The sequence below is a fragment of the Ursus maritimus genome, unplaced genomic scaffold (genome assembly GCF_017311325.1).
Source record: "Ursus maritimus isolate PB19 unplaced genomic scaffold, ASM1731132v1 scaffold_33, whole genome shotgun sequence".
NCBI classification, from domain to species: Eukaryota; Metazoa; Chordata; class Mammalia; order Carnivora; family Ursidae; genus Ursus; species Ursus maritimus.
This window is the reverse complement of record NW_024425897.1, coordinates 12548898-12571128: the sequence shown is the minus strand read 5'-3', so window position 1 is coordinate 12571128 and position 22231 is coordinate 12548898. Positions and strand designations below refer to the sequence as shown.

The window sequence follows — 22231 nt, the reverse complement described above, 5'->3', positions numbered from 1 at the left end:
TTTTGAGAGGCTACAGGCCCTTCTCTAGGGCTGTGTCCTTTGACCTATTTGACGGACACTGCTTGTTTCCAGCTTTGTCTCTTGTAAACACTGCTGTGTTTGATGTTTTTGCATATTTCACTTGGCTCATATGGGTGCCCGTTATACACACAGGCTAAATTCCCAGAACCAGAAGTGGCATTGCTCATTTAAAAGTTCTATCCGGGGATGCCTGGGTGGCTCCGTCAGTTAAACATCTACCTTCAGCTCAGGTCATGATCCCGGGGTCCTGGGATCGAGCCCCACGTCAGGCTCCCTGCTCAGTGGAGAGCCTGCTTCTCCCTCTGCCTCTGCCTGCCTCTCTGCCTACTTGTGTGTTCTCTCTCTCTCCCCCTGTCAAATAAATAAATAAATAAATATTAAAAAAAAAAAAGCTTCCAGCAGAAGTTAGTTTGGACCCCTTCTGGGTGTGCACCTGAAAGAATTGAAAGCAGAGACTTGAACAGATATTTGTACACCCACATTCATAGCAGCATTATTCACAGTAGCCAAAAGGTGAAAACAACCCAAGTGTCTATCGATGGCTGTGTGGGTCGACACAATGTGCTCCATATAAACAGAATGTTATTCGGTCCTAGAAAGGAAAGAAGTTCTATCATTCCGCACGGATGAAACCTTGAAGACCTATGTTAAATGAAATCAGCCAGTCACGAAAGGATGAAAACTATGATTCCGATGACAAGGTGCCCAGAGTGGTCAAAAGCATTGAGACAGAAAGTAGAATAGTGGTTACCGGGGGCTGGGGGAGAGGGAATGGGGAACTAGCAGTTAATGGGGTCAGAGTTTCAGTTTGAGAAAACGCGTTCTGGAGACAGATGGTGGTGATGGCTGCACAACAAGGTGACTGTCCTTAATGCCACCGAACACTTAAAAATAGCTAAAATGATAAATTTCGTGTTATGTATCTTTTACCACAGTAAAAATGTTAGTTTCGATAGCTCCAAATAGTCTTCTAAAAAGATTGTATCTTAGATGTTTTTGATACACATCTTTTTTAGCAGGTTCTGATTTTTAAAAATTTTTTAAGTAGACTCCACGCCCAGCGTGGAACCCAAAGTGTGGCTTGAACTCACGACCATGAGATCAAGACCTGAGCTGAGATCAAGAGTTGGACGCTTAACTGACTGAGCCACCCAGGCACCCCTGGTGCTGATTTTGTAATGTCATTTAGTTACTATTAATTATTATTGACGGACTAGGATTTAAGTGAGTACTTAAAATCCAAGTTTTAAAATTGGAAATGGCACATCCTCCTTTGTATGAAGATACCGTTGGGTCCCTCTAGTCCTGGCACTCCAGTTTCGCTTTCCTCAGTGGTGGGGATGATTTTCTCACCTGGCTTCCCCTGCCCACTCTTGAAATTCAATACTCCCTCCATTGTTTCGATGTCATTCTTTTTTTTTTTTTTTAGATTTTATTTATTCATTTATTTTAGAGAGGGTGTGCAAGTGGGGGGAGGAGGAGAGGGACAAGCAGACTCTGAGCTGAGTGCAGAGCCTGACACGGGGCTCGATCCCATGACCCTGAGATCGTGTCACGAGCCAGAAGGAAGAGTTGGACGCTCAACTGACTGAGCGACACAGGCACCCCTCGATGTCATTCCTTTTTTGCGTAGCTCTTTGCAACTGGACTAGGACATGTGTACAATACTTTGCATTAAGACTATGTGTGTGATAGCTAGTAAGAGGTTAGAGTGTAGTGTGTGTGTGCCGTCAATTCAATACTGTGGACCTCGTTCTCAACCAGGGATGGGATTAGTCTTCCAGGAACATCTGGCAATGTCTAGAGACAAATTTGGTTTTCCCAACTGGGGAAGGTGCTACTGACATTGAGTGGGTAGAGGTCAAGGATGCTGTTAACTCTTGCAATTCACAAGACAGTCCTCACAATAAAGAATTCTCCAGCCCCAAATGTCAGTAGTGCCAAGGCTGAGAAACTCTGATCTGAGCCTAGGAGATTCTTTTCAGGAATTCCCTTTACAGTCAATTGGGATGGAATTGCATTTTTAGGCAAAGCCAATCATTCAAACGTTTTTCAATGTTTTACAGGATTCTTAGAAAAAAACAATGATCTCCTCTACAGACATCTGAAAGAAGTAAGTCTGGAATTTAACTATATGTATTTCTGATGGTATCACCCATGACGCTGATTTGGGGGTAGAATTGGCCTTCTGGATTTTTCTGTTCAATGCACTATTGTTAGAACTCTAGCATGTCATGGCCAGAACAGATATTCAAGGTCATCTGTACGATATGCCCTTGATTCAAGAATGTATGTTGGCCCTACTGTGTGCCAGGCTAGTTCCAGGCAGTCCTTGTTCTCATGGGGCTTACCATGGGGGCAGGGAGTGGCCAAGAATAAACATATACAGGTGACCTTGAACAACATGACCCCGCCAATTTCCTATGCAGTCAAAAATCCACGTATAACTTTTAACTCTCCCAAAACTTAACCACCAATAGCCTTGACTGGGAGCCTTACTGATACGTAAACAGTTGATTAACATATTTCGTATGTTATATATTATATAGTATATACTGTATTCTTACAGTGAAATAAGCTAAAGAAAAAATATTAGTAAGAAAATCCTAAGGAAAATACATTTACAGTCCTGTTCTATAAAAAAATCTGCATATAAGGGGATCCACATGGGTCAAACCCATTTTGTTCAAGGGTCAACTGGACACAAATAAGTTACCCATCCGTGAGAAGTGCTACAAAGAAAATAAGGAGACATGATTGAGAGGGACATTTGTAGTTTAAGAGATCAGAGAAAACACCCCTGTGGAGATGACTTTGGGCTGAAACCTGAGTAAGAATGCTATTGGCCATGGAAAGATTGGGGTGAATTCAGGTTGATGGACCAGTGTGTGCAAAGGCCCTGAGGCCCAGACGAATTCAACGTGTGTTCAGTGAGGGGTATGATGTTAGGAGAGGGGACAGAGCCCAGCAGCGTAAGGTCCCCAGGGAGGAGCAGAGATTTTTTTTATTCTGGTGCAGTGGGAATATACCAGGGCAGCATGAACAGAGGATGAGAAAACTGAGACCCAGAGAAGTCTCAACTTCCTCAAAGTCACATCATGAATCAGGGCTGGAGCTGAAGTTTGCCCCTGGGGCTGCTGTTGAAACTCCCAATCTCCTTCCATATACCTCACTGATCAGACGAACCTTGGGTGTTTTGAAGCCTTACTTTGTATTGAACAGTTAACCGTTTTATAAAAATTGGATTTTACTTAATTAGCTTGGTTTACAAAAAGCTTAAATGTAGGGAGACCTTTTCAGAGTGAACACACAGACTGTGCATTACAGGAGTACCTTCTGGCCTTGTCGATCTTTCTCTGCCACGTCTAGGACCCCTTGTCCCAATCCCTGGGCTTCAGGATAGAGAACTATTCCTAACTTTGGATCTCTGCTCTAGGCGGGTGCTCTCTGGGGCTGCGTGTCAGCCCCACCTTTTCCCAGCCGGGGGGTCTCAAGTGGATTTCCCCACCAGTGGGCTGGATCTGGTGGTGCCTCCCTCCCAGAGTCACCGTGAATGACCCAGGAGTGGAAGGGCTGACACAGGGAACGTAGTACTCCTCTCCTGACTTTGCCTTTCCTTGCCACGCCCACGTCCTTCACAAACCCACCCACGGAGGGTGCTTCCCATGGAAAATCTCAGAGCTTCTTACTTCACCAGCCAGGGCTGAAGCTCCTTGCCCTTTCTTTTGACTTCAAGATGGGCCATTTTAATGTGTTCACTCTTGTCTGCAAATTGCTCTTTCGAGCCATCGCAAGTGCAGAATTAGAGTGGATTAAACCATTTTTTTTAATTTAAAGAAACATCAAATTGTGGTAAAATGCATGTACCATAAAATTTATCATCTCAACCATTTCTAAATATGCAAGTCAGTAGTGTTAAGCTCTGTCACCTCATTGGGCATCCAAAATCCAAGATCCTTTTCATCTTGGAAAACTGAAACTCTGCCTCCGTTAAAACACTAACTCCCCGTTCCTCCTCCCTCAGCCCCAGTAGCCACCACCCTATTTCCTGTCTCTCTGAATTTGATTCCTCTAGGAACCTCATGTAAGTGGGGTCATACAGTACTTGTCCTTCGGAGTCTCATTTCTGTCCCTTAGCATAATGCCCTTGGTTTCATCCATGTTCCTACGCGTGTCACAATTTCCCTCCTTTTTAAAGGCTGAGGGGCGCCTGGGTGGCTCAGTCAGTTAAGCATCTGCCTTTGGCTCAGGTCATGATCCCAGGGTCCTGGGATGGAGCCCACATCAGGCTCCCTGCTCAGTGGGGAGCCTGTTTCTCCCTCTCTCTCTGCTGCTCCCCCTGCTTGTGCTCTCTTTCTCTCTCTCTCTGACAAATGAATAAATAAAGTATTTAAAAAAAATAAAGACTGAATAATACTTCATTGTGTGGCTATGAGGAAAAGAGTTTTAGTGTCAAATTAATTTTTTTTTAATTAAAGATTCTTGGGGCACCTAGGAGGCTCAGTAAGTTGAGTGTCCTACTCTTGACTGTGGCTCAGGTCATGATCTCAGGGTTGTGAGATCGAGCCACGTGTTGGACTCCACGCTGAGTGTGGAGCCTGCTTAAGATTCTCTCTCTCCCTCTCCCTCTGCCCCCCCACTCTCTCTCAAATGAATCTTTTAAAAATATAAATAAAATTAAAGATTTTTGGTAATGCAGGTTATTTTGAAAATACATGCCCAGGGGGGAAAAATCAAACCGTACAAAAACTGGTGTCCTTGACCCCATGTCACCAACTCTCTCTCTCCTGAGAGCCAGCTGTTCTAGCCACTTGATTGTGTATCCTTCCAGGGATGGTAGAGACCAAGGGGTGTGTGTATCTCCCTCTTTTTCCTTTCTCCTCACACAACAATCGCACACTGCACATGTAGTCCTCATCTTGCTTTTTTTTTTTTTTAACACCATATCTTGGAGATCACTTGTCAAGAGCTGGTTCATTCTGTAGCAGCTGGACTGGCAGCCATGTTTCCTTCACCATGTCAGAGGAAAAACAATCAGACGGCCTCACCACATAGAGCAGTGGATCCAGTATTTAAACATTTCCGTCCATGTTTGTCTTTATTCCCATTGTCAGGTGCTCCCAGAACAAACAGCTCTGGGCTGCTGTGCGCACTTAGGCAAGGGAAAGACCCTTGGTGACTTCTGAAGCAGTGAATGTGGGGCTCATTTCCTTTACTTGCAGGTGCTGTGCAGGTCCAAAAACCGCATCCTGAAGGAATGCTTCCTGGTGGCCGAGTTAGAAAACCGGAGAAGGCCGCCAACGGTGAGTGGGGGAAAAAAGAGGGTGCAATTATTCTCAGTTGCTTACACATTTTAAACTGCCCTTCCTTTTTCTGAAAGTGTCACTTTCATACTCTAACACATACTACTAAATATATACTTTCCAAGTGTAGCAACCAGTGTGTTTAATTGCAGACATTCACGGAGTGCCTGTGTGTCAGGCACTGCGCGTGGGGCACAAGATTTAGCAATAACAGAATGGACAAGGTCCCTATGCTTATGGGGGGTATAATCTAGTGGGAGAGAGTATAGGAAAATACCACCAAAGAAAGAGAGAACTTATAACAGCACAAGGGTCATAAAGGAAGCTTGGTAACAAGGAAATGGGAGGCTGGTGGGGGTGATGGTCTCAATGGCGATACTGGCTCCTACGAGGTGCTCACCACGTATTTGCTGAGTGAGGAAAGCATCCTGGACAGGTGCTTGTCCAGCCCCTGTTGACCAGTCTGAGCTTGGACTTCTGAGGCCAGAACATCCAAAATCTTCTTAGTGGGCAGGATGGTAATGGGTAGGGCAATCTGTCCGGAGCTGGGGTCTAAAGAGCTGGAGTCTTGTGCCCTAGCCAATCTGCTCTGTATTTACTGGGAGAAGTACTATCTGCTTAGCTCATTCTCTCTCTCTCTCTGAAGGTGGGGACTCAGTTTAAAAACAGCCTGAGCAGCCTTCTGGAAATCCTGATCTCTAAGGAACCTTCGTACATCCGTTGCATCAAGCCCAATGACAGGAAAGAACCCAGTGAGTCGTGAATCATTCTGAGCACCAAGCTCAGGGAAATGAGGCTGGGAGGAAAGCCGAGATGGCAGTGTGTTAAAATCCTAAAACCCCCCATAGGCTTGCTCCTTGTCCTTTGTACATGAATTCTTTTCACTTTTAAATAATAGAAGGCAAATGAATAGGGAGGGAGGGTTTTTTGGTGGTCCTGAGTGAGCATTGCTCAGAGCCTGGCCAGTTTCAGGAGCAACACAGCTGAGCCAGACAGATGTCAGAGGTGAGGGGAGCAGTGTTGCTTCTCTCCCGCCAGAGGATGGTCTTCCAAGATGGTCTGTGGCTTGGCTGTCTTCCAAGCTCATGCCGTGGTCGGTAACACAGTTGTACAGAAGGTCGGCAGGAAGAGCAAATGAGTGAAGCAGACTGGTTGTAAGGCAGTAGGGAGGGGAGGGGACTGTGGCAAACTGCAAAGGGCATGTGCCCCCAGGGGCAGCCCTATTCCCTTCCAACCAATTGTTCCCACGTGGAACTCAAGCCCAGAATGACCAGATATCATGGTTTTTTTCAAGAGAAAGCAGAAATCCAGATTTTCCTGTAAAATTCCCCCATTAAAACACACAGACACACACACAATTAGGACCTAACAAAATATGTCCATAGCCAGATCCAGCCCACGATGGTCAGCTTGCAGCCTGTGGTCTTTCTCGGTTGAAACAGAGCCATGGGGTCCTGTACTGTCACTCTCCCTTCTGTGTTTCCAAAGGCAAGTTTGACGACTTGCTCATAAGGCATCAGATCAAGTATCTGGGGCTGATGGAGCACCTGCGGGTGAGACGGGCGGGCTTTGCATACCGGCGGAAATACGAGCATTTCTTGCAAAGGTAACGTTTGTTTTGTTGATCCTAAGACGGCACAGTCAAAAACCTACTGTGTGGGGAGTCTCTGGGGGTGTGGCGATGAATAAAAGGTCATCCCCCAGGGAACTCAGTTTGGTTCTCCTGGAGCAGTAACTGTGATGAACACTAACAGTTTGGAGACTAGGAAGCTGACTCAGTTTACCTCCTTCCCTTTGTCTCCCTAAGCCTGTAACTTCTTGGAGTCCAGGAAGTGCAAGGCTGATGCACAGACCTGACACTAGGGGGCAGACGCGGGCAGCACACCACTCTGTACCTAGTTGGGAAAGACCCTCCCCAAGATGACTGTAGGGGATTGGTTTAGTGCCGTCAGTCTGGGAGCCAACCTCTTGGCCTCATGGGCTATCCAGAGAAGCAGGTGTAGCGGTGGGAACATGGGCATTGAAGCCACGCAAACTTGGGTGGGAATCCCCATCCGGTCTCTTCTAGCCATGACCTATTTCCTTGTCGTAACATAGAGATTAAATTGTCTGCTCTCAGGGAGCTCATCAGGATGTAATGATATGATCCCACCGCCACCCCAGCTGCTGGGCGCTAATACTTCATTGGTGGTGGGCTGCGTGTGAATTTGTGCTACCAAACAGAATCAACACATTCTCGCCCTCTCGAGGGGAGCGTAACAGTTATTTTTATAGGTCGACGTGGTTGAATGAATGTTGGCAATTTCACATTTCAACCTGATTCCTAGCCTTCTTTTGAACTACAGCTTCACAAAGCTCATGTACATGAGCTTACGTTTTTCATCTAATCTCTTGTATTTTGCAACTTCTGTCAAGATTCTGCCTTTTCAAACTTGAGCATTTCCTAGCAGCTCTTTTTTTTTTTTAAGATTTATTTATTTATTTATTCGACAGAGATAGAGACAGCCAGCGAGAGAGGGAACACAAGCAGGGGGAGTGGGAGAGGAAGAAGCAGGCTCATAGCGGAGGAGCCTGATGTGGGGCTCGATCCCATAACGCCAGGATCACGCCCTGAGCCGAAGGCAGACGCTTAACCGCTGTGCCACCCAGGCGCCCCTCTTTTTTTTTTTTTTAAAGATTTTATTTATTTATTCGACAGAGATAGAGACAGCCAGCGAGAGAGGGAACACAAGCAGGGGGAGTGGGAGAGGAAGAAGCAGGCTCATAGCGGAGGAGCCTGATGTGGGGCTCGATCCCATAACGCCAGGATCACGCCCTGAGCCGAAGGCAGACGCTTAACCGCTGTGCCACCCAGGCGCCCCAGCAGCTCTTATTTTTAGCCCCTGATTTAGTGATCTCAGCTCTTTCTCTACCAAGGATCATGCTGGTTTTTCTCCCATGATTCTCATGTCTTGATAGGTGGTATCTGCTTATATGCATTTATTAAGTAATAATCTGTTTCCTCACTGTTGTTTTATTTTTATTTAAATTCTGGTTGGTTAACACAGTGCAATATCGGTTTCTGGAGTAGAATTCAGTGATTCATCATCACTTACGTACAACCCCCAGCGCTCATCATAACAAATGCCCTCCTTAATCCCCATCCCCCAGCGAGCCCCCCATATGTTCATGTGTTTTCTTAAATTCCACATGTGAGTGAGATCATATGGTATTTGTCTTTCTCTGACTTATTTCGCTTAGCATAATACACTCTAGTTTTATTCACGTGGTTGCAAATGGCAAGATTTCATTCTTTTTGATGGCTGAGTAATATTCCGTGTGTGTGTGTGTGTGTGTGTGTGTGTGTGTGTACGTACACACACCACATCTTCTTCTTCATCCACTCCTCGGTCGATGAACATCTGGGCTCTTTCCATAGTTTGGCTATTGTTGATAATGCTGTTATAAACATCGGGGTGCATGTGCCCCTTCAAATCTATATTTTTGTCTCCTTTGGGTAAAATACCTAGTACTGCGATTGCTGGATCATAGGGTAATTCTATTTTTAAATTTTGTTTACTGTTCTCCAGCCCCACTGTTATGTCGATGACTGATATACTTGCTGATACCCTTTAGCTCTAACCCCTTATTTCCTTACCACCCCGGCCCCCGGCCCTAATCAACTATTAAGCTGTTTTCTGTCTCTATAGATTTCCCTATTCAGGAAATTTCATATGCGTGGAATCATACAGTCCGTGGCCTTTTGTGACTTTGCACAATGTTTTCAAGGTTCGTCTCCGTGGTAGCACAGTTCAGCACTTCATTCCTTTTAGGGCTGAATCATACTCCATTGTGTGGATAGACCACATTTTATTTATCAGTTGTTGGGCATTTGGGTTGTTTCCATTCGGAGCCACTATGAATAACGCTGCTGGGAACATACATGTACAGGTTTTTATGTGGATATGTGGTTTTTGCTGGGGGGGTGTATACCTAGGAGTAGATTACTAGGTCATAGCATAACTCAGTGTTTCATTGGTTGAGGAACTACCAGCCTATTTGCCTTTTTTCCCCCTGAAGTACCTCTTTTGCATGCTGTTTTTGCTCTTCAGCTACAAGTTGTTCATTTTTTCCCATATTCATTTTTTCCGAATCTGACTTCCGGTGGAGATGGCCAGAGTCAGCAGCCACTGCCCGCCCCACCCCCCAAGCGCCTGCGCATGTCACGTTCCCAGTTTTCCGCAGTTTTGACACCGCACACGTCTTTTTTCTGCTTTGTTGTCATCTGAGGCTCGTCTACTCTGTTGGTTAAATACTAGCGAGGTGGGAACTGGGCCGGCTGGAGGACCAGCTAGGAGGGCCCGCAAGGCTGCAGGTCAGGGGTGGGGGTGGGGGTCCGGGGGAGGGGCTGGAGCTCCTCGGAGGAGATGTGTGCCCTGCCTGGCGCCGCCTCCCTTGATCAGGAAGCAGCTGCATCTCAGAGTCGAAAAGGACAGAGTTTCCAGCCCCTCTGCCTGTGGGTGTTTAAGACCTCTTCCCATTCCCTTCGTCTGTCTGCCCCATGTTGGGACCGCTTTGATGGCGTGTGCTAGTGACAGGCGTGGACTGGACAGGGGGCAGCAGGGCCTGAGGCCCTACTGCGTTCCCTGGGGTAGGCACGCACCTGCGCCTTGGTGTGTGTGCCTGGACCGAGAGAGGTCATCGGGGAAGAACGTGGGACGCTTAATGTCTCCGTTCGGGCTGCTGTAACAGATACCATGACCTGGGCGGCTCATAAACAACAGAACAGTACTTCTCACGGTTTTGGAGGCTGGAAATCCGAGATCAAGATACCAGCAAGGTCATGTTCTGGGGAGAACCCCGTCTGGGTTGCATGCAGACTGCCCTTCTCTCGGGTCCTCACATGATGGAAAGAGGGCGAGGGAGCTCTCTGGGGTCTCTCTTATAAGGGCACTGACCCCATTCGTGGCAGCTCCACGCTCATGACCTCATCACCTCCCGAAAGGCCCTCACCTCCTAATACGTTCACATGGTGGGTTAGGATTTCAGCCTATGAGTTCAGGATGAGGGGGACGACATAGATATCCACCCGTGGCAATGCCCTTAATGGACTTTTTCATTAAGTATAGTTCCAGGAAAATAAACATGTTTTTAACAGTTTAAAATGTGATTTTTTAAAAAAACATTTTATATATCTGTCAGAGAGAGAGCACAAACAGGGGGAGAAACAGGCTCCCCGCTGAGCAAGGAGCCCGATGCGGGACTCGATCCCAGGACCCTGGGATCCTGACCTGAGTGGAAGGCAGCTGCTTAACCGACTGAGCCACCCAGGTGTCCCTAAAGTGTGATTTTAAAAACAGAACAAACTCTATCACAATAGTAAGGGTAAGAAGCATAATAGGAACACCATAGCTAACATTTTTTGCAGCTTGGACTATGTCCAGTACTGTCCATGGATTATCTGACTTCGGCCCCGTGACGGCCCCACGAGGAAGGTCTTGTTACTTGTTCTCGTTGCAGAGGTGAGGAGGCAAGTGGACTTGCCCAGCTCCTGAGCTGGACTCGAACCCAGGTAGTGCAGGCCGGCCCAGCGGCTCTAGCCTTAGTCCACAGGCACTTGTAATCCTGCCTTCTCTTATTTCATCATGTTGCAGACCACATGGGTTGTTTTTTTTTTTTATAGTGACCACATACTAGAAATGTAGGCTGAAATCAGGATCTTAAGTCATCATTGGGTCCAAGTTCCTCATTCCTTACCAGGCATGGAATCTTTTCTTTCTGTGCTGGCCCATGTTTATTTTGTCCACTCGTTCATCAGCAGACGGACATTTGGGTCGTTTCTACCTTTTGTCTATGATGACTAAAGACACTGTGACGCTGAGCGTTCACGTATGATCTTGTATGTCGATGTATGTTTTCGTGTCTCTGCATGTATACTTAGGAGTGGAATGGAGTTTCTTGGATGGAGTGTCTGATGATGTCATTGTTCTATGAAGACAAGCCAGACCTACCCTACTGAAACAGTTTCGCCCTTTTATCTTTCTTGCCAAGTGTATCTTGTTGAATTCAAGGAAGTTGGTGTGACGAGTCTGCTAGATTGTGTTGAGTGACTGGCATGCCACAGCTGGGCAAAGNCCTGATCCGGTATATCGGCTATACACCGGAGGAGTACAAGTTAGGGAGGTAAGTGGCCAGGAAATCCCCGTTAAAAAGTTCTGTGCATTCATCCATATGCGTTGAGAGCCCGGAGATTAATTTTTAAAGAATTTATGTCGATTTACAAGCAGATACTTACATCCACTCGATTTAAATGCAGCTCTATAAAGAAAAAACGTGTGTGTGCCTGCTCTCGGTACTTTGCTCACACTCAGAACATTCCACAATACTTCTGAGAGCAGCTGGGTGTCCTACACTTCAATTCTGACTCGGTCTCCCCCAGCTAGTATCAGATGCCCAAGATAAGGACTCAGTCCCACAAGGCTGTCTGTCCCCCACTTCAGATGCCAATTGCAAGTCCCCGTTGTCACCTATGCTTCTGATGACCGACTGGATATCTATTCCGCTCAGGACCCCCTCTTTGGGTTCGACTGATTTGCTACGGCAGCACACAGAACTCAGAAAATATTTTACTTACTGGATTACTGGCTTATTGCACAAGGGTAGAACTCAGGAAGAGCCAGTTGGAAGAGATGCATGGGGCGGGGCATAGGGGAAAAGCATAGCGCTTCCATGCTCTCTCCAGGCGCACCCAGAACATCAAACCATGTCCTTTTTGGGGTTTTATGGAAGCTTCATTACACGGTTATGATTGATAAAACTATTGGCCGTTGGTCATCTCTTCAACCCCCAGCCCCTCTTCCCTACCTGGAGGTGGGGCTGAAAGTTCTGAGCCTCTCATCTCAAGCTTGGTTCCCCTGGCAACCAGCCCCCATCCTTAGGTTATCCAGGGGCTTGACAAACATCACCTCCTTCGCATAAATTCAGGTGTGGTGCAGTCGAAAGGGACCTGTTATAAGTAGCAAGCCACCCATTTCACTTTTATCACTTTGAAACTATCTCAGGAACAAGGTCCAAATATTATAACAGAAGATGCCCCTATTGCTCTAGTTATAAGGCTTTGGGGAGCCAGGGCACTAGAATGGGACAAAGACCACATACGTATTTCTTGTTACGAATCACAGTATCACAAGCTCCAGGCGGTTGGAAGGGTGTTGGAGGAGACGAAGTTAGAAAGGAGCCCTGTGTTCTATACCTGACCTGGGGCTGGGTTGCACATCTTTGCCTGCAAAACGAGTTTGCCTGGTCTTTTTATTGTTCAAATGCACGCGGGACCTTGCAGAGGGGGTATCAGGACTTACGTGAAGTGAAAGGTCCTGTGGCATCCCAGAAGGTGGTGTTCTAGAACTCTGAGCACATTACTGTAGCTGTACTTGTCCAGGAGCAGGAGGACTTTCATACACGTTGAGAGCATTGAGACAAACTCAGTGGGGTGAACCGGGAAGATTTTAGTCTGTCCTGTTAGTCATTTTGGTCAGGGTTGATGTGGTGGTAAGGAACAGTGCCCAAGGATGTAGACGGGCATTCCCAGGCTGCAGAGAATTTCTGCCTTTGAATCCATTGATGGAATTTGCCTGCCAACCCCTAACTCCCCTAACTTCTATATAGCCCTCTGTGGCCACCCTGGTCCCTCTCCATCCTTACACTTCTGTCCCCGGCCCTGCTTCGAGAATTAGTTACATTTCCAAGCCAGATCCCTGAGGGGAATGGGGCTTAGCACATCCTGAGGGAGGCAGATGGTGGAGGTCTTAGGTAGTATCTGTCCCCATTCCCTCCTCTGGGATGGGAACGTGGGATCACGTGGCATGAGGCATTGCTGCCCCCTGGTGGCTGCCCTGGGAAGTTTTCCTCACAGGGTGGGTAGGGCAGGCAGGAAGTGATGGATATTGATGATTGATCTTTGCTGGTTGATGGGATTTTCTTTTAAACTTAGACTCCTATTCCTTCTCATCAATTTTCAAAGCCCAGAGAAGTAACGTCAGGTTAAATTGGTGTCGTAGTTTCCTGAGGCTGGATAGCAAAGGACCACGGACTGGCTGGCTTAGAACAGGAAAGTACTCTCTCACGGTTAGTTCTCAAGGCTCGAAGTCCAAAATCAAGGTGTCAGCGAGCTCTGCAGGAGGATCCTTCCTTGCCTCTTCCAGCTTCTGCTGGCTCCTGACATTCTTTGGCTCGTGGCCCCATCTCTCCAGTCTCTGCCCGTCTTCAGACGAACTTCCCTGTGCGTGTGTGTGTGTGTCCCCTTTTCTCTTATAGGCACACACTCATTGGGTTTAGGTCACCCCTAATTCCATACTATCTCCTGTCAGTCCCTACCTTAATGACATCTGCAAAGACCCTATTTCCTGATAAGATCACATTTTTTTTTTTAAGACTTTGACAGTGTGAGAGAGCACAAGCAGGGGGAGCAGCAGAGGAAGGGGGAGAAGCAGGCTCCCTGCCAAGCAGGGAGTCTGATGCAGGACTCAATTCCAGGACCCCGAGACCATGACCTGAGCCAAAAGCAGACGTTTAACCAACGGAATCACCCCGGCATCCCTAAGATCACATTCTGAGGCTCTGGGGGAGGGGACACTATTGAAGCCAATGCAGGTGGTAACCAACCAAATTAATCATGACAACAATCTCTCTTTTCACTTCTAGAACCAAAATATTCATTCGATTCCCCAGAACTCTGTTTGCTACTGAAGATGCCTTTGAATTTAGTAAACATCAATTAGGTATGATTTTCTCTGTCCTGACTTCAGTAGAATGTGAAATGAACCAGCTTAGCGGGGGAGACGCCTTACCAGGGTGTGCGATGCAGCGTCAGAAGTGTTGGCTTTGGAAACCAGAACAAGATATGGGGTTATGATAAGATATATGTTTGCCTAAATGTGCGTTTGGAGGGCAGTCATGGGTGCACACGGACACTTAAACACTGGATTCTCGTTAGGTTCTCGTTAGGACCCAACTCTTGGGCCACACCAGGGCCTAAAGCTCAAATGAAGCTTTGAAAACTTCATTCCGAATGGGTATCTGATGTTGGAAGGTGTTGCTTCAAAGCCTGCAGCTGGGGGGGCGGTGTGTGAACAGTGAATGAGGAAAGTTGTGGGGTAGGGGTGGAGGTGGGGCAGTGCGAATTTTTTTTTAACTACTGAAGTGGAGTGGAGCTTCTCCCTTGAAATCTCAACTGCTCTGTTGAGACATACACTATTAAGTGATCTGAGTGCTTGCTGCATATTAAGTCCTCTGCACTCAGGACCTCAGTGTGTTCTTAGAACAAATCTGCGTGGCCACATTATGTCCACTTTACATTCTGGGAAACTGAGGTCCAAGATGTCGGTAAATTGCAGAAGGCTGTGCAGCTAGTAAGTGGCAGAGCTGGGGTTTGAACCTGGGTCTCTCTGGGTTCGGGACCTGGGCTTGTAACCACTGTGCTTACAGATCTCATTTATTTTTTGACCCTGACAGCAGCAAGCACTGATCCCAGGACCTGGGACAGTGCAGGTGCTGGCTGCAGGTGGGGCAGGGGGGCACTCAGTCAGCATTACTAATCAGCCCCCGGGGTATGGGATGCCGCTGGTCTGCAGTGGGGGGGCAGGGGCGGTGGGCTTGATGAGCTTGGCCTGTGGTGGGAACTGGCTCAGCAGGTGGAGGGGGAAGCTCCGGGGTGAGTGTGCGTGTGGCCCCGCATCCCCAGGTTCACACTCCTCAGCAGCCACGCTGCTGTGCCCTGCAGCTGTCTCCACCGCCCAAGCCTGCACACCCATGTGCGGCATGTACTTGACACCTGCCTTGAGGGGTGGGTGTGCGGATGAAACAGTGCCTAGCCTGGAACCTGGGGCCCACCGGCCCTCAGCAGACCGTGTGGGGGGCTCTTATCACCGAGTCTGTTCTTTACCCTGGGGGAGGGAGCCAGGAGCTTCTGGCAGCCAGGCTTCCTGTACGCCCCCCACCCTGCCCCCCGCACCAGTCCCTGGGTCAGCCGTCAGCTCTGCACTGCGCCACCCCGAGGCCCCTTCTGACCTCCCCCCTGAAGAGCACAACTACAGAGTTGCAGAGCTGAAAGCCGTTTCACCAACACTTTTATCTTCAGTTGCGAGGATCCAAGCCAAATACAAAGCCTGCCTAGAAAGGAGAGAGTATGTGAAAAAAAGACAAGCAGGTAAGAATTAAACAGAAACTTGCCCGTTTGCAGAGCCAGAGCTCTGCCCTCTCTCTCTCTCTCACCCATGGGGCACCTGGAGGCAGAGGCTCTTTGTGGCTTCTCTCCCCCTGCTGGTCCTTGAAACCTGGGTGTGGCTCATCTTTATTCTATTAACCCCAGGTTGTAACGTAGTGGCCCGCATCAGTCCCACCAACGTGGCTTATTTGATCCACAGCATGTGACCATTTAAAGAATCATTTGTTCAAAAGGATACTAACCCTGGGAGTACCCGGGAACCGTCCCCTGTGGCTTTCCAGTCTTTTCTCAACCCCGCACCCCCCATCCCTCTTCTGAATTTCACCTTTATCCTTCCCTTGCTTTTCTCTATAGCTTTACCATTTATGGATGCATCACTAAACAATATATTGCATGTTTTGAATTTCATTAAATTATACCATTTGTATTTTTAGGGACATTTTTGTTCCTGAATTCAACCAGTTAGCGTTGCGTAGATTTGGTCGTTTATTTTCATATAAAGCTGCATAGATCGCACGGTATCAGATGTTGGCAAGCTTTTTCTTCAAGGCCAGATGGTCCTTTAGACTTTTGTGGGTCATCTGGCCCCCGCCACAGCTACTCAACTCTGATGCTGTAGAAGAAGGTACTTTAGGCAATACATAAATAAATGGGCATAGTCCTGTTGCAGTAAAACTTTATTTACAAAAACAGGTGGCGGGTCTGAGGGCTGTAGTTTGCTGACCCCTGTGCTGTAGGAGTCTACCACAATCCAGCCGTTCCCTTGGTGGACGTGTGGGTTGTCGTAGTTGTTTTTGGAACTGAAACAGTGCTGCTATGAGGAACAAAAGCTCTATTTCTTTGAGACAGAGAGGGAGAGAGCGAATTTCAAGCAGACTGTGCTGAGCGCAGAGCCTGACTCAGGGCCTTGGTCCCACAATCCATGAGATCATGACCTGAGCTGAAACCAAGAGTCGGATGCTTAACGAACTGAGCCGCCCAGGCGCCCCAGAAAACATTTTTAAACAATCTGGATACTGAACAAAATATGAAAAGCATTTAAAAATTGGGAAACAAGCCCGAAATCTCTGTGTGTCCCAATTGACGCGTCTCGGTTTTTAAGTGTGGACAACTAAAGCACATACTGGACGAGACAAAGCAAACGCAGCCCCACGACCACTGCGTGCCCCTCAAGACGACCTGGGGAAACTGACCCCTCACGCAATGTCAGGGCCCTCCTCGAAGCTTCCTGCAGCACTGCCGGAGTTCCTCAGACGCCTGGCCTGAGCACCCCCAGATAGGAACTCGTGACACTCAGCAACTTTCCATCCCGGGGGCCTGCCGAGTGCGGTGGTGGGCGTCCGGATGTCTGGGAGGGGGGTGAGCGATTCTGAAAAGAGCCTTTTAAGTGTGATTGCACTCAGCCTCTAACACCAGCAGTGAACTCTTTCAGCCATCAGACTTGAAGCGCACTGGAGAGGGGCCCTGGCTCGGAAGGCGGCCCAAAGGAGAACGTGGGCTGTGCGGACCGTGAGGAAGTGAGTTCCCTGCAGAAGGTGATCGTGGACTTGGTTGAGTGCTTTGGCTCCGTGCAGAAAGCTAAGCTTCCCTTCTGGATGTCAGGCCTTAGGGATTCGGCTCCACTGCTCTCCTCTGAGCTGCCTAATCTGACGGTGATCATAATGGCCATGACGCTTGTTAGTTTCTTAGTTCAAGTCTCAAGGTCAGCGGCTAGTTGTTGTTAGCAACTAATTCAAACTGCTCAAAACAAAACAAAAAAGAGTATGGGTGAACTAGAACCTATCTTTAGGGCAGACTCGACCTATGGGCTACGTGACTGTCGCCCTGCGTGGCGACCAAAGCAATCTCCACCATTTTTGGCCTCCTTTGAAATTAAACAGGTGGAGAGAATCTCAGGGAAGAAATGGGCCAGAAAACTAACAAAACGCTTGCCTCTTTAGGTTCATAAAGGGATTCATCAACCGCAACAAACCCCTCTGCCCCGACAACGAGGAGTTTATCGTGTTCGTGCGGAAGAATTACATCTTGAATCTTCGGTATCATGTCCCAAAGAATGTCTTGGATAAGAGCTGGCTGAGGCCTCCTGGCATCTTGGAAAATGTGAGGACCGAACGGGGACTCCTGTTGCAAGTGACTCGGGCACTGATGGGGCTCAGCTTTTGCGTCTTCACGCAGCCTCCCTTGGCTAGAAAGGGTTGCCGTAGCAAAGCGTTGCCTTAGCAAGGCTGTTACACAGGGAAATGTCACTCCTCTGAACTCATACTCTAAAGCCAACAGGTCTGTTTGCACAGAACGTTTGTGAATAGTTCCCATCCTTGATGTAGCCTTCCCGATGGCTTTTAATGACTGTCACCTGAAAAGTGTTTCTCAAAAGATGGTTCCGAGGACCCTCTGTCTAGTGCACAGTGGGGGCCACTGTAAGATCCTGGGCCCCAGCCTGGGTCTACTGAGCATCTCTAAGAGTCCCCCCCCCCCTTTTTTTTGCCAGATCCTCGGATGACTCAAACACATTGAAGTTTAAGAACCAGTAGTTTAGGGGTGCCCGGATGGCTCAGTCATTAAGCGTCTGCCTTCGGCTCGGGTCATGATCCCAGTGTTCTGGGATCGAGCCCCACATCAGGATCTCTGCTGAGCAGGGAGCCTCCTTCTCCCTCTCCCACTCCCCCTGCTGTGTTCCCTCTCTCGCTCTCTGTCAAATAAATAAAATCTTAAAAAAAAAGAAAAAACCCACCAGTAGTTCAGCAACAGTTAGCAACAGAAAAGGTAGTGCAAGATTGGCACATGAGCTGCCTTCTTGGGAGTTTTAAATACTAATGCTGCACTTTGATTTTTTTAAATAAAGATTTTTATTTATTTATTAGAGTGAGCACAGGCAGGGGGAACGGCAGGCAGAGGGACAGGGAGAAGCAGGCTTCCCACCGAGCAGGGAGCTCGACGCAGGGCTCGATCCTGACGTGAGCAGAAGGCATGTGCTCAACCGCTTGAGCCGCCCAGGCGCCCCAATGTTCTCTACATGAGACTGGATTCAACTGTGCTTTCAACGCTCTGTCTTTGCGGCCACAGCCCAAGAACTGGGTGTGAGCGAGGCAGGTGGGACAGAAGTGTGTTCTCCACACAGGCATCGGACCTGCTCAGGAAAATGTGCACAAGGAACCTGGTCCGGAAGTACTGTTGCGGGATCACGGCCGAGAGGAAAGCGCTGGTAGGGATGGGGGGAGCACGGGCAGGTGGCAAGGTGGGGGAGGGGCCGGGGCTGGTGGTGCGCGCCCCGGGGCTGGTGGTGCCCACCTGGGAGCCGAGGGGCGCACTGGGCCCATGCCTTGTATGTGTGTTGAGGATTAAACACACCTAGGCCACTTGGCGCAGGGCTCTGGCTCCAGGGCAGCTGTTCTAAGTAACGCTGCTCACATTGTTGCCCTGGGAACATGACCCAGGTGGTCCCCTACGCAGCCCAGAAGGCAGGACCCTTTCTCTGCTGCAGGGTTTGGTTTATGCTTTCTGCAGGTTGGCAGACTTTTTCTGTAAAGCACTAGAGAGTAATATCTTGGGGTCTACGGGCCACATGATCGCTGTTACAATCACTCCACTCTGCCAGCGGACCACGAAAGCTGCCAGAGACAACATGCGCGGACGGCAGAGCCGTGCTGCCAAACCCCCCCCCCCCCAGAAATTAAAAAAAAAAAACAAAAAAAACCCCCAAAAAACTTACAAATAACGAGCAGCAGGCTGAATGTGGCCCTTCGGTTGTAGTTTGCGGATCTCTGACCTAGAAGGAAGGACTTGCTCTCTGAAATTCAAAAATTCCACTTCTGGGAAAAGCGTGCGAGAGACCGGCATTAAGTGTCAGCTCTGGTCTCTGCCGGTATAATTTTTAGGGCATTTTGGCCAAAGCCTGGAACGTGTTGTGATTTCTGTGCCAAAGGAGGACGAGGCTCCTACAGCTTATCCAGAAAGTAAGCCATCCCGTGGACCTAAGGGGCCTCTGTCCCAAGGGTCCCCGTGGCTACCACGCTGCACTTCCAATTCTGTATCATCAGATGCAGCAAAAGGTGGTTACAAGCGAACTCTTCAGGGGAAAGAAAGAAGGTTACGCAGAAGTCTTAAGCCAGCCCTTTGCCAACAGTCGGATCGGTGAGTACATTTTTCCATCTGTACACTCGCTTCTCCTATTTTAAGAGTTTAAAGACGCTGCCTGACTCCATAGCATTTCCTGACCGTAGCTGAGGTCTTGGTCATGGAGGGGCGTAAACCCAGCAGCTGCCAACGCACCAAGATGGTATTTAGTGATGACTGGCTGTGTTCTGGTTCCCTCCCCAGATGAAGGAGACATTAATCCCAAAGTGCTTCAACTCATTAGCACGGAGAAAATCCAGGTAAGGAAATGTGTGTCCTTGGGTCCAACAGGATTCCCTTAACAGGGTCTGTTTACTGTATGAAGACTGCCTGGAAGCAGGGCTGAAATGCAGGGCGGCGTGGGGGTGGGTCAGGCGCTCGACTGTAATGCGCTGGGTATTAACGAAGACTGTGGGCCCATGTGACCACTAGGTATCCGTCACCCTAGAAACTGGGTTTGGTTTTCTTTCTTTTTAAAAAGACTTTATCTGAGAGCGAGTGACTGAGCGAGCATGAGCATGGGGAGGGGCAGACAGAGAAGCAGACTCCCTGCCGAGCAGGGAGCCTGATGCAGGGTTCGATCCCAGGACCCCAGGATCATGACCTGCGCCGAAGACAGACGCTTAATAGACTGAGCCACCCAGGCGCCCCATGGGTTTGGTTTTCTATGATATTGAGTGAAACGCTGCCGTAAACGTCATCAGTGCACACCCCCTCTTAGAAGCAGTGTGGCAGGGTGCCAATGTGGGCTTCATGACTTAGCTGCCCATCCGGGCAGGTTCCCTGAGCTCTTGCTGCCTCTGTCCTTCTGTGAGTAGGGATGTGGGGGTACGGAGAGGCCGAAGGGGTTGATGGTGGGAAGCGCTGTGTGGTAATACCGGTTTGTCTGAGCCTCTCTTGGTCTGAGCGCTTGAAGGAACTGGTCTTAGCAGAGTCTGGAGTAAGAAGGAACTCCGTACTCCGCCCTCTCCCCCCACGAAGTCACCCTGCCCTCCTTGCAGTACGGTATCCCGGTCATTAAATATGACAGGAAAGGCTTCAAGGCCCGGCAGCGCCAACTCCTCCTTACCCAGAAAGCGGCTTACGTGGTGGAGCTTGCCAGAATCAAGCAGAAAATAGAATACTCAACCCTCAAAGGTAAGAGGCAGGCTGCCTTCAGACCATTCACTGGGTTGACTTAGCTCCCGGGGAACACCAGTAAGGAAGGCGCTCTCCACAGGAAGACAGAAGTGTAGGGTGCCTAGGAAGCCTGGGGCTGCCCAGGGCCTGGGCTGTGATGCTTTTTTCTGGCATAAATGTCAGCGGCTGCCCTTTCTCCCCCAAGTATCCGGGTCAGACAACAGTCCCCTTCTCCGATGACCTATGTTTTATTCTAAGTGCAGCCCTTCACAGCCTCGTAGCATGCTGACTGCTGGGCTGTGCCCTTCATCCTCCGGGGCCCAGCGAGGAGGGACAGAGCGTGGGGTTGGGGTGCCCCTAGGTACACCGCCTCTTTTTTCTGCAAGATGTCCAGTTGTTCAGTTCCTGGTCCCTCACTGTGGGATCTGTCCTAAGGTGTCTCTACTAGCAGCCTCAGTGATGGCATCCTGGTCATTCACGTCTCGCCGGAGGACCACAAACAAAAGGTAAGTGACGGCCACCAGTGTCTGCTGGAGGAGGGAGACCCTGCCACGCTACTGAGCTGCCCGCCGTGAAGCCTCCGTATGGAAGAGTATTTTTCTTTGAAGCCACTGCTACCGCAACTGCCATGTCCTCTCCTCGCCAGGGGGATGCCATCTTACGGTGTGAGCACGTCTTCGAAGCAGTCACGAAGCTCGTCATGCTGCTGAAGAGGGGCAACGTTGTGAATGTCGTCCAGGGAAGGTAGGTGGTTTCTTCAGTGATCGCTCGTTCACCAAGGCAACCGGCACAGTTCTCCAAGGAGGGACCTCGGGGCCGGGGCAGGTGACAGCCACACCTTTCCTGATGAGGCCTGTTGTCTAGGACAGTTGGCTGAACACTGTGGGCCGCAGCTTGGCAGGCTGCTTACCACTGAGGAGAGGACAGGGGTAAAATTTCTTTAGGACATAGAGGAAAAACACTTGGCACAGAGGGTGCTCTTATGTAAGTCTCCACGCTGAAGGAGCTGCCAGGTTTTGTTTCACGGACACAAGGTGGCTGAACAGCAGGCCCAGTGTCAGCTGGCTGGTCAGGGGCGGTGTGGGGGTTCCTGAGGCTGAATCAGGCACAGCACCATCAGCGCTGTTCTCCCAGAGCCCCCATGCTGGCAGGCTGACGCCCCACCCCTGCTGCTACTGCTCCTAGTGGGTCTCAAGCCACTGTAGGCTGATGAGCAAATTCCTATGTGCAAAAGGGAGAGACAGTGGGGAGCGCTCTGCTGGATCTCAGGGGAGACCTGGCCACCCCATGAGCATTTCAGGACCTATGCGGGTGGTTCTTCAGATGGCAGATTGGCCCCCTGAAGAACTGAACATGCTCAGGTGATTTGGGAATAGCCCCCAGAACACGTGGTAAAGTTCCCAGCTGTGGCCATGGTTGTCTTTTGAGGACTCAAATGTGCAGTAAAACTCTAATAATACAAACGGGAATTTGA

At 49.0% G+C, this 22231-nt stretch overlaps 1 protein-coding gene across 1 annotated transcript in view; it reads left to right on the top strand.

Moving 5' to 3' along the window:
* Positions 1-22231, top strand: part of MYO1H (myosin IH) — a 132968-nt gene that overhangs the window by 108306 nt on the left and 2431 nt on the right. The window contains exons 17-30 of the mRNA XM_040619414.1: positions 2088-2134; positions 5244-5324; positions 5971-6076; positions 6813-6930; positions 13962-14080; positions 15439-15507; positions 16958-17042; positions 17466-17625; positions 18644-18727; positions 19563-19656; positions 19843-19898; positions 20640-20775; positions 21193-21263; positions 21404-21501. Coding sequence (XP_040475348.1) covers positions 2088-2134; positions 5244-5324; positions 5971-6076; positions 6813-6930; positions 13962-14080; positions 15439-15507; positions 16958-17042; positions 17466-17625; positions 18644-18727; positions 19563-19656; positions 19843-19898; positions 20640-20775; positions 21193-21263; positions 21404-21501 — 1324 coding nt within the window. The remainder of the gene's footprint in view (positions 1-2087; positions 2135-5243; positions 5325-5970; positions 6077-6812; positions 6931-13961; positions 14081-15438; positions 15508-16957; positions 17043-17465; positions 17626-18643; positions 18728-19562; positions 19657-19842; positions 19899-20639; positions 20776-21192; positions 21264-21403; positions 21502-22231) is intronic.